The sequence below is a fragment of the Silurus aristotelis genome (assembly GCF_946808225.1).
Source record: "Silurus aristotelis genome assembly, chromosome: 14".
Taxonomy (NCBI): domain Eukaryota; kingdom Metazoa; phylum Chordata; class Actinopteri; order Siluriformes; family Siluridae; genus Silurus; species Silurus aristotelis.
In genome coordinates, this window is record NC_139587.1 from 21,969,359 (window position 1) to 21,979,159 (window position 9,801).

A 9,801-nucleotide genomic window follows, 5' to 3' on the forward strand; every position below is an offset into this window, starting at 1 on the left:
TATCGATTGTATCTAAACGCTTATTGTCTCATACTATTTTTTACAAGCTTTCTGATTTACAATATTAATTTTCATAGCTTATTCATCATACAAACAATCCTCTTCAATCTATTTTACTATAATACAAATAACACCATTAACTTTTTTTTGCTTCACATTGCATAAAGCTTATGAAATAATACTTTATTGTATTAAATCGTTGGTTTAGATTAGCATCGCTCCATTACTATCACACAATTTAAATGACAAATAATATATTTTTTTTTATTTTCCAAAGTCAAAGACATATCATTTATAAACCTTTATTCTAAACATAATATAACAAACAAGAAAGAACAGTTCAGAGTCACGCCATACAAAACATACAGTAGGTGCTGGTGTGTTGGCGCCATCTTGTGGTAAAGACTGAATCTACATCTAATACTTGAATCATTAATTCCTTGTTCTTCAGTGGCGAGGGTCATACTATTATATTCTGAAGGAACACAGTAAACATGTTGAACAGTGTATTACATGAATATAAAATGCAGCTGGTAGCTCTTCTGAACTCCTTGCTTTAATCCCACTCAGTCAGATTTTCAAGCTCTTGAAGCCATTCCCTCTCAATCTAAACATAAAGCAAAATATGAATTTGCTGATACAGAACATTTTCAGTGCACAATACAATGCTTGTAAAATAAAAGTTCAGCAAAAATGCAATTAAAATAAACCAAACATCCTAATCCTAATTTCTACATTACCTCTTGATTTTTCTTTTCAGTATTACATGGAAGGCCGGATGAAGTTGCCTCTAAACACATTTCTTCACACGATCCTTCACAAAACATGGCCATCATCGGACTTGGCAGATTTTCCCACAATCCGCTCGTAGAGGCTTTTGAATCCCCTGCAGTGGTGTCTGGACACTGTCTCTTAGAGATTAATGGTGACTGCACCTTATCTCTGTGAGCTCTCTTACCAGGCAGTCCTGAAATAAAAGTAATAAGCAGTGGTGAAAGAGGACAGTTGATAAACAGTTGGATACAATATGTAATAAAGCAAAGTCACCAAATTCTTGAAAGAATATACATTTTTATGAAGCTCTTATGAGCTTTAGTTTAAATAATGTATGTAGGATGGTCAAAGTGAGAAAACTGCCACTACTGCTGTTTTGTCACTTAAAAAAAATAAACATTTCACGTTCATTTAAAACGTCAAATTAAACAACATCTTTCTTATTATATTAATGCAATTAGAAGCACTTTATTACCAAATTATCTCTCAAAACATTGACAAAATATTCCCTGTGAAATATTTGAAATAAACATTAGTGTTTACCTAAAATAATTTAATTTAAATTACATTTTCGACAGAAGAATATAAATGCTCTTAATTCTAGTTTGCCATGTAAACCATGTCCTGATTTACTGAGTTATTAATGTGAATTGGTACATGCAAAATCTCAACACTCACTACTGTGGGACAAAACAAACTTACACAAGAAAAGGAAACTGAAAACCACAAATGAATCAGATGCCCATTGAGTTGAACAAACCAGGCAGAAACTACCTATGTAGTTAAAATACCCATAAATAGGGTCATAAAATCTACAAACCAAACCATATGCATTTTTTCAATCAAATCCCAAAGTCCATTTCTATTGTTATTATTATTAGTAGTAGTAGTAATAGAAGTAGCAGATGTAGTATTAATAATTGTATTTGTAGCAGTAATAGTTGTAATAGTAGTAGTGGTAGTAGTATTTGTATTAATAGTAGTAATAGTTGTTTTAGTAGTAGTTGTAATAGTAGTAATAATATTTGTAGTAGTAGTTGTATTAGTAGTATTAGTAGTAATAATAGTGATTTATCTTGGACAGAACACGATCCTTTAAGCAAGGATCGATGTAGCTCACCCTCTTCACAAGTCTCAGCATTATACTGTCCAGAAACAACTTCCTCTTCTGTCTGGAAAAAAATCCAAAACAAATCAATCAATTAATTTAAAACCAACTCCTGAAAAGTGATCTATAAAGATTTAACATTAAATAGCAAAACCTTCTGAGCTGTGCACCCTGAACGGAAAGTATAACGCCCATTTGTGACTCTCTGAAGAGTTTGCTGCATGGATTTAGCCAATTCATGGGTGTTCTGTACCTAAAACATACACATACACAAAGGATTTATTAACTACATGGCACTATGAATATAGAAAAATAACATACACTATATGGACAAATGTACTGGAAGACTTGGCATTTCCTGCCATATGTGCTGCTTCTCCGAAATGGCTGTCAAAAAGCTGGAGGAACACAATTGTATATTATATCTTTGGAGGCGGTATAATACAATTTTACATTCATTAGAACTTGGAAACACATGACACTCAGCATGGCGATGACCCTGTAATAAGGGTTACATGGTTTGAAGAGGAAGGTCTTGAGTGGACTGCTATAGAGCTCTGAACTAACTGACTGCACCCCAGGCCTCCTCCCCTACATCAGTACCTGACTTTACTAACACCCTTGTGGCTGATGAACACAAATGTCCACAGGCCTCTTCAAAGTCCAGTGGAACATCTTCCCATAAGAGTGGAAGGAATTATAAGAGCAAATTGGCAAAAAAGCACATACCATACGTATGAATAGGTGTCCGCAAACCTTTTACAATATAGTGTACATAATGAAACTGACTACGCCCAGTCTAAAGGGATGGTCACGTGAAATACCTTCATGCTCTTTAGACAAGCAGAGCGAAATGCTGCATTGCTACTGCCGATCACAATACTGTTCACACAGCTCAGGATCACCGACATGGCCGACTGGAACGTCTCACTGGACTACACCCACACCATTCAAATAAAAAGGAGAAAAAAATTCATATATTAAGGAGAGTCACAAAATAGCGGAGTAGTATTTGAGCGCAGTTTAAGATAAAGTCTACCTTTTTTCTTTTCAGGAATTCCTTGAGTGTGTTTTCCAGAAGGGATCGCAGGGTTGACCTCATTTTTTCTCCATTGTACTGGAGCACCTTGTCCAAGTATTTCTCTAAAGTCTCTTCATTTGCTTAAAACATAAAAAAAGAAACAAATAAAACATTAGGTTACAACTATATCATAACACATTTGGGGTATTTATTAATATTAGCCCTAACATAAGAACACAACTATAAGTTGTGTTGTCTATTTAGACCAGAAATTGGCATGTAGTCAATTTGATTATATTATATTTGTCTACATTTTGCTATTTTACTTTCAGCCTAGAAATGATCTCCATCCCGAGTTAAAATAGAGCTGCTCAAAACCTGCATAGAGGAACACTTTCAGCAGGATTGGGGTTGCTAGAGGGATGTTAAACAATTATCATTGTTCAAAGTTAATGCAAATTTGCCAGGCAGGTACCTTACAGAGCTTTTCAAAATTATAAACTGCACCTTTATTGTTTATTTATGCAGAAGCCAGTATTTCTATCTATTATAATCTACAAAAAATAATTTAGTACAGGTGTTATATGAAAAATTTGGAAAATGATCCAAATGGTCTTGCCTACATTGTTTTCAGTGGTTCTCGATGTTAGCCAAGGGAACCCCAGGAGTCAATGATTTTTTTTTACAATTTAGTTACAGCAATAAAAAAACATTAGAGATGCTATTAAGTGTATTATTGAGTTTTTAATCATTATTAGTTTGGCAATTGATTTGGTGCATCAGTTAAATTAAATGAATTGAATCCAAACGTTAATATATTCAGGGCAACCTATAAATAATGTCACACTGCAGCTAATAAAAAACTCTCCTAAAAATACACAAAATATTCAATAAACAGAAATATAATAATAAATCTGCTCTAAGAAATCTGTGACATTTTTTTTTAGATCAATTGTTTGAGAAAATAAGGTAGGGTAATAAAAACAATTCTTAATTTCTTAATTCATTAAGCAATAGTGAAATGATGATTCTTACTGATCAGGTCAGACAGTTGGGAGTTAAAGGGGTCATTAAGCTGGATGAAAAGGAAAATAGTGAGTGTTTGCTCCACAGGATGACACTGTTCCAGCTTCACTTCCTGACTCACAGCCCGGCTGCATTCTGGTTTAGGGTCCTCAATGTGGTCGTTGCCTACAGTGAACTCCACCTCAGAGCACAGACGGCCTCAATATATATATAAAAAGAGAGCCTTTTTTTATTTATTTTTTTATGTATTTAATTTGTATTTATGTGCGCATGTGTATATATATTATATATATATATATATATATATATATATATATATATATATATATATATATATATATATATATATATATATATAGTGTGTGTGTGTATATACGTATGTGTATGTATGTGTGTGTATATGTATATATATATATATATATATATATATATATATATATATATATATATATATATATATATATATATATATATATGTGTACATTACCAGGTGTTTGAGTACAGTATACATGGGGCAGACCCAGCTCTCCCCAGGGCAGAGAGTCAGCCAGGCTTTGGAGGAAGCTCAGCTGCACCTCACTCTCTCCTTGCATTACAGGAATGCCGCTGGGACTATACACTAACAGGTACATTAGATGTTAAGGAAACCACTGCTCATAAATCAATGCAAGCGAGGTCAGGTGTTCATTAAATAAGCATACACACACTCATTTAGGGATTAGCTGACTTCATTGTCCCTGATTGCAAGAAAATCTGAGCTAATGCAGATACTTTCATATGCTCCCATGTGATTCTATTAGGAAATGCAAGTTACAGTTAGTTCATATCAAGATATCAAGATTGTACACTGCTGTTGAATACATACATCGACCCAACATAAGTTTTTAAGCATTTTGTGTAATACTAGTGCACTTTTTTGCCAGCTGGAGAATTTCATGTGTTTACTTGAAGCAGGAAAGAGTAATGTAGAGAATATACAGCTTTACCACACAGTCTGTTCTTTATCAGAACCCAACATACCGGATTCTCTTACTGAAATACATATAAATGGATGAGTTTTTTTTTATATTTTCTCTGATTTTGGTTCTCTGGTTCTTGGTTTTCACAATTTTGGTTATCCAGCTGTGAGATTGCACTTTTTTTCCCATGTAACCTCACAGCTAGATAACCAAAATTGTGAAAACCAAGAACCAGAGAACCAAAATCAGAGAAAATATAAGACAAACTAATTCAACCCAGGACCGTGGACCATATTGGGCATAACCGTGACAAAAAAGAACTTGACAACCTGGTGCTGAAACAAAGAAAAAAAACTTTATTCTGGTGCTAAATAGGGTGAAATAAGACACACGTGCCAGTCTGACAGATAACATAGTTGAGCACCCCTTTGATTCCATCATGGATCCTCTTTGTAGCTAATTAGTTCTAGGTATAGCTATAACTATATACAGTTATACCACAATATTGGACAACTTCCTGAGGAGATAATAATGTTATCTTATGATTATGAGCTTGCACTTGAATACAGTAGATTATCTTTAAATGCAGTATTTTTAGCTCTACATGGGTAGATTGTTTATAACATAAATACTGTAAGAAAAAAAGGTTTTTAATTAGATTTTATAAGAATATTTAATATTGGCACATAGCAAGAAAAACTTAAATAAATAAATAATCATCTCTAAGAATTCTCTTTGTAATGTAAAGGATATGCATATTCGTGAGATGCGAGTTGGCCAGTTGGGGTACAGCTTCATGCAGGGTCCGAGCACAGCTATGGTGTTAATGCTGACCTCCCCGCAGAGCCCAGCCTCCACAGCTTCAGAGGGCAGTAAGAGAGGGAGGTTCTCTCCTAAAACTGGGTGTACACGGCTACATGAAGGGAGAGACCTCACAGAGAACGGAGTCCTTCAGTGAAAATAAAAAAATCATTTAAAACGTTTTTATTAAACATAATACAATCTATTTCGAATTAGAGACAAAAATCCCAAGCTATATTTTTAATAAAAAAGAAAGAAAAATCTAACTGTCCGAATGCTGTACTGTCCATGGCGACGGCATGCCCCAACACGGAATGTGTGCTCTTAACACTAAAAGAAAAAAGGAACATTATCCGGACATTATAATGTTACTTGTATCAGCAAAACCATCAACACAATAACAGGTTTCATTTAATTTTACCTGAATACTTGCTGGTGTGTGTGTTCTTTATTTCTTACTTTGAGGATAACTGTAATCTGCATCATGTAAACGAATGAAAACACACAACACTAAGATCAGTTTCTGAACTTAGTGATTATCTTAAGATTATCTTTCTGAACAAGAAAATGGCTTATTTCTGTTTGCGCTATATAAAAATACATAATTATAAAAACATTTTTATAGATGTGGCGTGTATATTTAGAATAGAGGATCTCTGTGGTTACCTGAGCATGAACCAGGCTGAATATCTGAAGAAATCTCTCAATCTCCAATTCCTGGCCTTCCTGATCTACCTATCAGAGATAAAGAAGAGCTTTTACAGGTTACATTTACTGTAACACTCAAGTGTATAAAATGTTTTACATGCAACAAAACATACACACCTGGAAGGAATGTGCAAAACGTAAAGGCCCGAAGTTATCTGAGAACTTGCAGAGCTCTTCAGGATAGGGGCAGTCACAAAGAGAGACAAAGGTGGAAAGTGTGTCTACAGCCTCTGGAAAAAAACAAAACAAAAGACAAACACAAAATGTATTCCTGTACCTACACCAACTGGCCATCTGATCAGTTTCAGCTAAAATATTTGGTATACATAATATAAATGCAGAGGGATAGACAAGATTTCTAAAGTTCTGCTGATAATGCGTATTGATGAATGTGTTCAAAAAAGTGATCGTTGTGTGTTGTAACGGATGTTTTTTAAATAGCTATTAACTGGTTGATAAACCCAGCAGGGAATGTAGAGGTAACACACTATCAGCGTAGCATTTCATGAAAAATTAATCAACACCTGCCTTTCTTAACATTTTTCTTAGACACTTTGGAGCACCAGCGACCAGCAGCAGCAACTGCAAAAGGACAAGATTTAGTTATGATGTTTGTCTAAAATATTCACTATTGTATATTTGTTTTAATGTAATATACGCCCCTCCAATGTATATAATCCCCAATTGTACTGGTGTATATTTACCCTCCATACAGGTGCATTTTTTCATCAAGACTGGTATATATATCCCCACCCCATACCCTTGTATATTACACATTAATTATTATTACACGTATCTTTTTAGCAAAGCCTACACATAACACACATCACATCATAACCTTGTGCTCCAGTATCCATCTGATCAAATGCACATTATCAACTTGTGCTGTTAATATCATGAACAGCAGCTATGCTAATTCCTCTCCACTGCTTCTCTTTCTCTACCAATCCCAAGGCATCCAGAGGTTGCTTCAGCCCCGATCACGTCCCACCTCATGAAGATTGTGGACCTTTAACCGATGAGGTTAATCATGTGGAGTTTGGACACTGGATCTCCTTGAGTGTTTAAAGGCTCTGGCATGGAGAAGCTGGTGTTGGATCTATGATGATCGCAAATTTTGAGCTATTTTATGAGTTGCTCAGTAGCTCCTAGTTTTATAACCACAAATGACTGTAGAAAGAACATTACTCATAATCTTACACTCCAGTGCTCATGTTAGTTCTCTCTCTCCAGTGTTGTTTATTGTTTAAAGATTTATAATCACACGCTTGATATCACCCATATGAGGATGGGTTCCCCTTTTGAGTCTGGTTCCTCTCAAAGTTTCTTCCTCATAACATCTAAGGGAGTTTTTCCTTGCCACAGTCGCCATGGCTACTCATCAGGGATAAACAAACATCATTCACCTTAACTGTTCAATTCTGTAAAGCTGCTTTGAGACAATGTTTGTTGTGAGAAGCGCTTTAGAAATACACTTCACTCGAACGGTGTATATCAGGGCTTCCCCATACCATTGTATATTTCACCACCTACCAGTGTATATCCCCCCACACTGATGTGTTTTCCCACATACCATTGTTTAAACCCACTCTACCCCCACAGAGGTGTACATTCCTGTACCCTTTTCCATCATACCAGTGCACAATTCCCCATCTATATTTTTCTCTGTACTGAGATCATTTTCCCCATAACAGTGAATGTTTCCCCCCCTGTACCAGTGTACATTTCATGCATATTTGTCTACAACTAGACGAACCCGAACCCGAACCCGTACCCGTGTACACTGCTGGTGTGGTCTGTGTAGACAGCAGCGTCAGTAACCCGCCTTTAAAGACGACGCGCAGATTCGCGCAGTTACTGCGGACCAGCACCATTAACAACCTCATCACCTGTAACAAAACACAAAATAAGCTCAAAATAAAATGCACCATAACTAAATTAATAAACTTACAGCGATTTCATTACGGTTCAAATTTAAATGAAACGGTTTTAACGTCATAAATACCACAGGTTCCACAACCGCGGCTAATGTTAGCTAATACATTTATAAAACATTACCCAAACCGAACTTCCAGCTTTACCATGTGTGCTTACATCTGTTTCCTTCACAAAATATTAATATTCAAGTATTTATTCAGATTTATGATTTTTTTTTTTTTTTTGCTTAATACTTAATCAGCGTTACCTGTTTTAGCTTAGTTGCCATTTTGACTAAAGCGCTACCGTGTTCAATTCAGTCAGAGACAGAGAGGAGGAAGATGGGACGAGGAAGAGGAAAAGGAGGAGGAAGATGAGGAGAAGGAGGAGAAGAATGAGAGGAAGAATGGTGAGGAAGAGGAAGAGAGGAAAGATGAGAAGGATAAAGGAGGAGGAAATTGCATATGTACACGGGCCTAAATCCGGGGGGGGGGGGGTATTTATTTATTTATTTATTTTTAAATCGCACTCTCTATTATATGTATTCTCTATTATATGAAAAACATATGTATGTATACCTAAAATAATTGTGTAAGTAGAGAAAAAACCCCGCAAAAATGCATTTAGAAACAGTTGAGTTCCCCCTCCTCTTCCTCACAATGGTTTGACCCACTGCCTGCGTTCCCAGTTCATCTCACCTACTCTCTACACACACGAGGCAGGTGTGTGTTCATCTCACCTACTCTCTACACACACGAGGCAGGTGTGTGTCTGCGGCTCAATTAATGTTCAACTCCATTAACTAGGGGATTCTATTCACTTTAAATAAAGCGATTCTCTTTAATGTAGTTGATGCAGACTCATTCATAAATTAGTTACGACAAAAATGATGATTACGGATGTAATTTTCCATGAATCTGCTCTATTAGCGATTAAAATATGACTTATCTAGTGAACTTTAGCTTGTTTACAATAGCTTGTAGCATAGTGCACTGTAACTAACACACCAAAGCCGTTTCCCATGCAGTGTTTTATTTGAGACGACTTGGCATAATGTTAACTTACATTAACACACAATTAGCATATTGTTTATCTGTGCATTCACTAAATGAGCACTGTGCTACGTCCCAACTGACCCCACTGTATTTTTATAATCAGTTTCTATTCTGTTCTTAAGTGTCTTAATTAATTTGTAAATCAAATGTTAAACCTTTTTTTAATTCCTTGTTTTTATTGTTGTGATTTTTCTTTTAAATTATTATATTGAATATTGAATTATGTATCTAAAGCAGTTTGAATTACCATTGTAATTGACGCAGTCTCCATGCTACAATAATAATGATAAAAACAAAGTTTTTCACTTTGGGGACACTGTGTCTTTATACTGTAAGTACAATTTGACTGAATTATTTGTGTCCCCCTTCAAAAAAATGCTCATGAGAAATTTTATATTTATTGTCCCCCCACCTTACTGTTAAATGAAATTT

The 9,801-nt window shown here is 35.3% G+C and overlaps 2 protein-coding genes across 2 annotated transcripts; both read right to left on the bottom strand.

Moving 5' to 3' along the window:
- Positions 1-150: 150 nt before the first annotated feature.
- Positions 151-5,356, bottom strand: top6bl (TOP6B like initiator of meiotic double strand breaks). Its single transcript, XM_083561685.1, has 8 exons — positions 4,417-5,356; positions 3,939-4,127; positions 2,922-3,043; positions 2,707-2,817; positions 2,037-2,135; positions 1,895-1,946; positions 741-967; positions 151-607 (listed from the first exon to the last, which is right to left on the bottom strand). Exons 1-8 carry the CDS (start codon positions 4,559-4,561, stop codon positions 557-559), a joined length of 996 nt encoding a protein of 331 aa, XP_083417811.1. The 5' UTR covers positions 4,562-5,356; the 3' UTR covers positions 151-556.
- Positions 5,357-5,542: 186 nt separating this feature from the next.
- On the bottom strand, positions 5,543-8,792 carry LOC310737445 (type 2 DNA topoisomerase 6 subunit B-like; the record flags this gene model as incomplete). The annotated part of the gene is made up of 7 exons (XM_083561772.1): positions 8,583-8,792; positions 8,172-8,286; positions 6,515-6,979; positions 6,356-6,424; positions 6,111-6,166; positions 5,957-6,019; positions 5,543-5,837 (listed from the first exon to the last, which is right to left on the bottom strand). The coding sequence occupies exons 3-7, from the start codon at positions 6,689-6,691 to the stop codon at positions 5,543-5,545; spliced, it is 660 nt and encodes a 219-aa protein (XP_083417898.1). The 5' UTR covers positions 6,692-6,979; positions 8,172-8,286; positions 8,583-8,792.
- Positions 8,793-9,801: the final 1,009 nt, after the last annotated feature.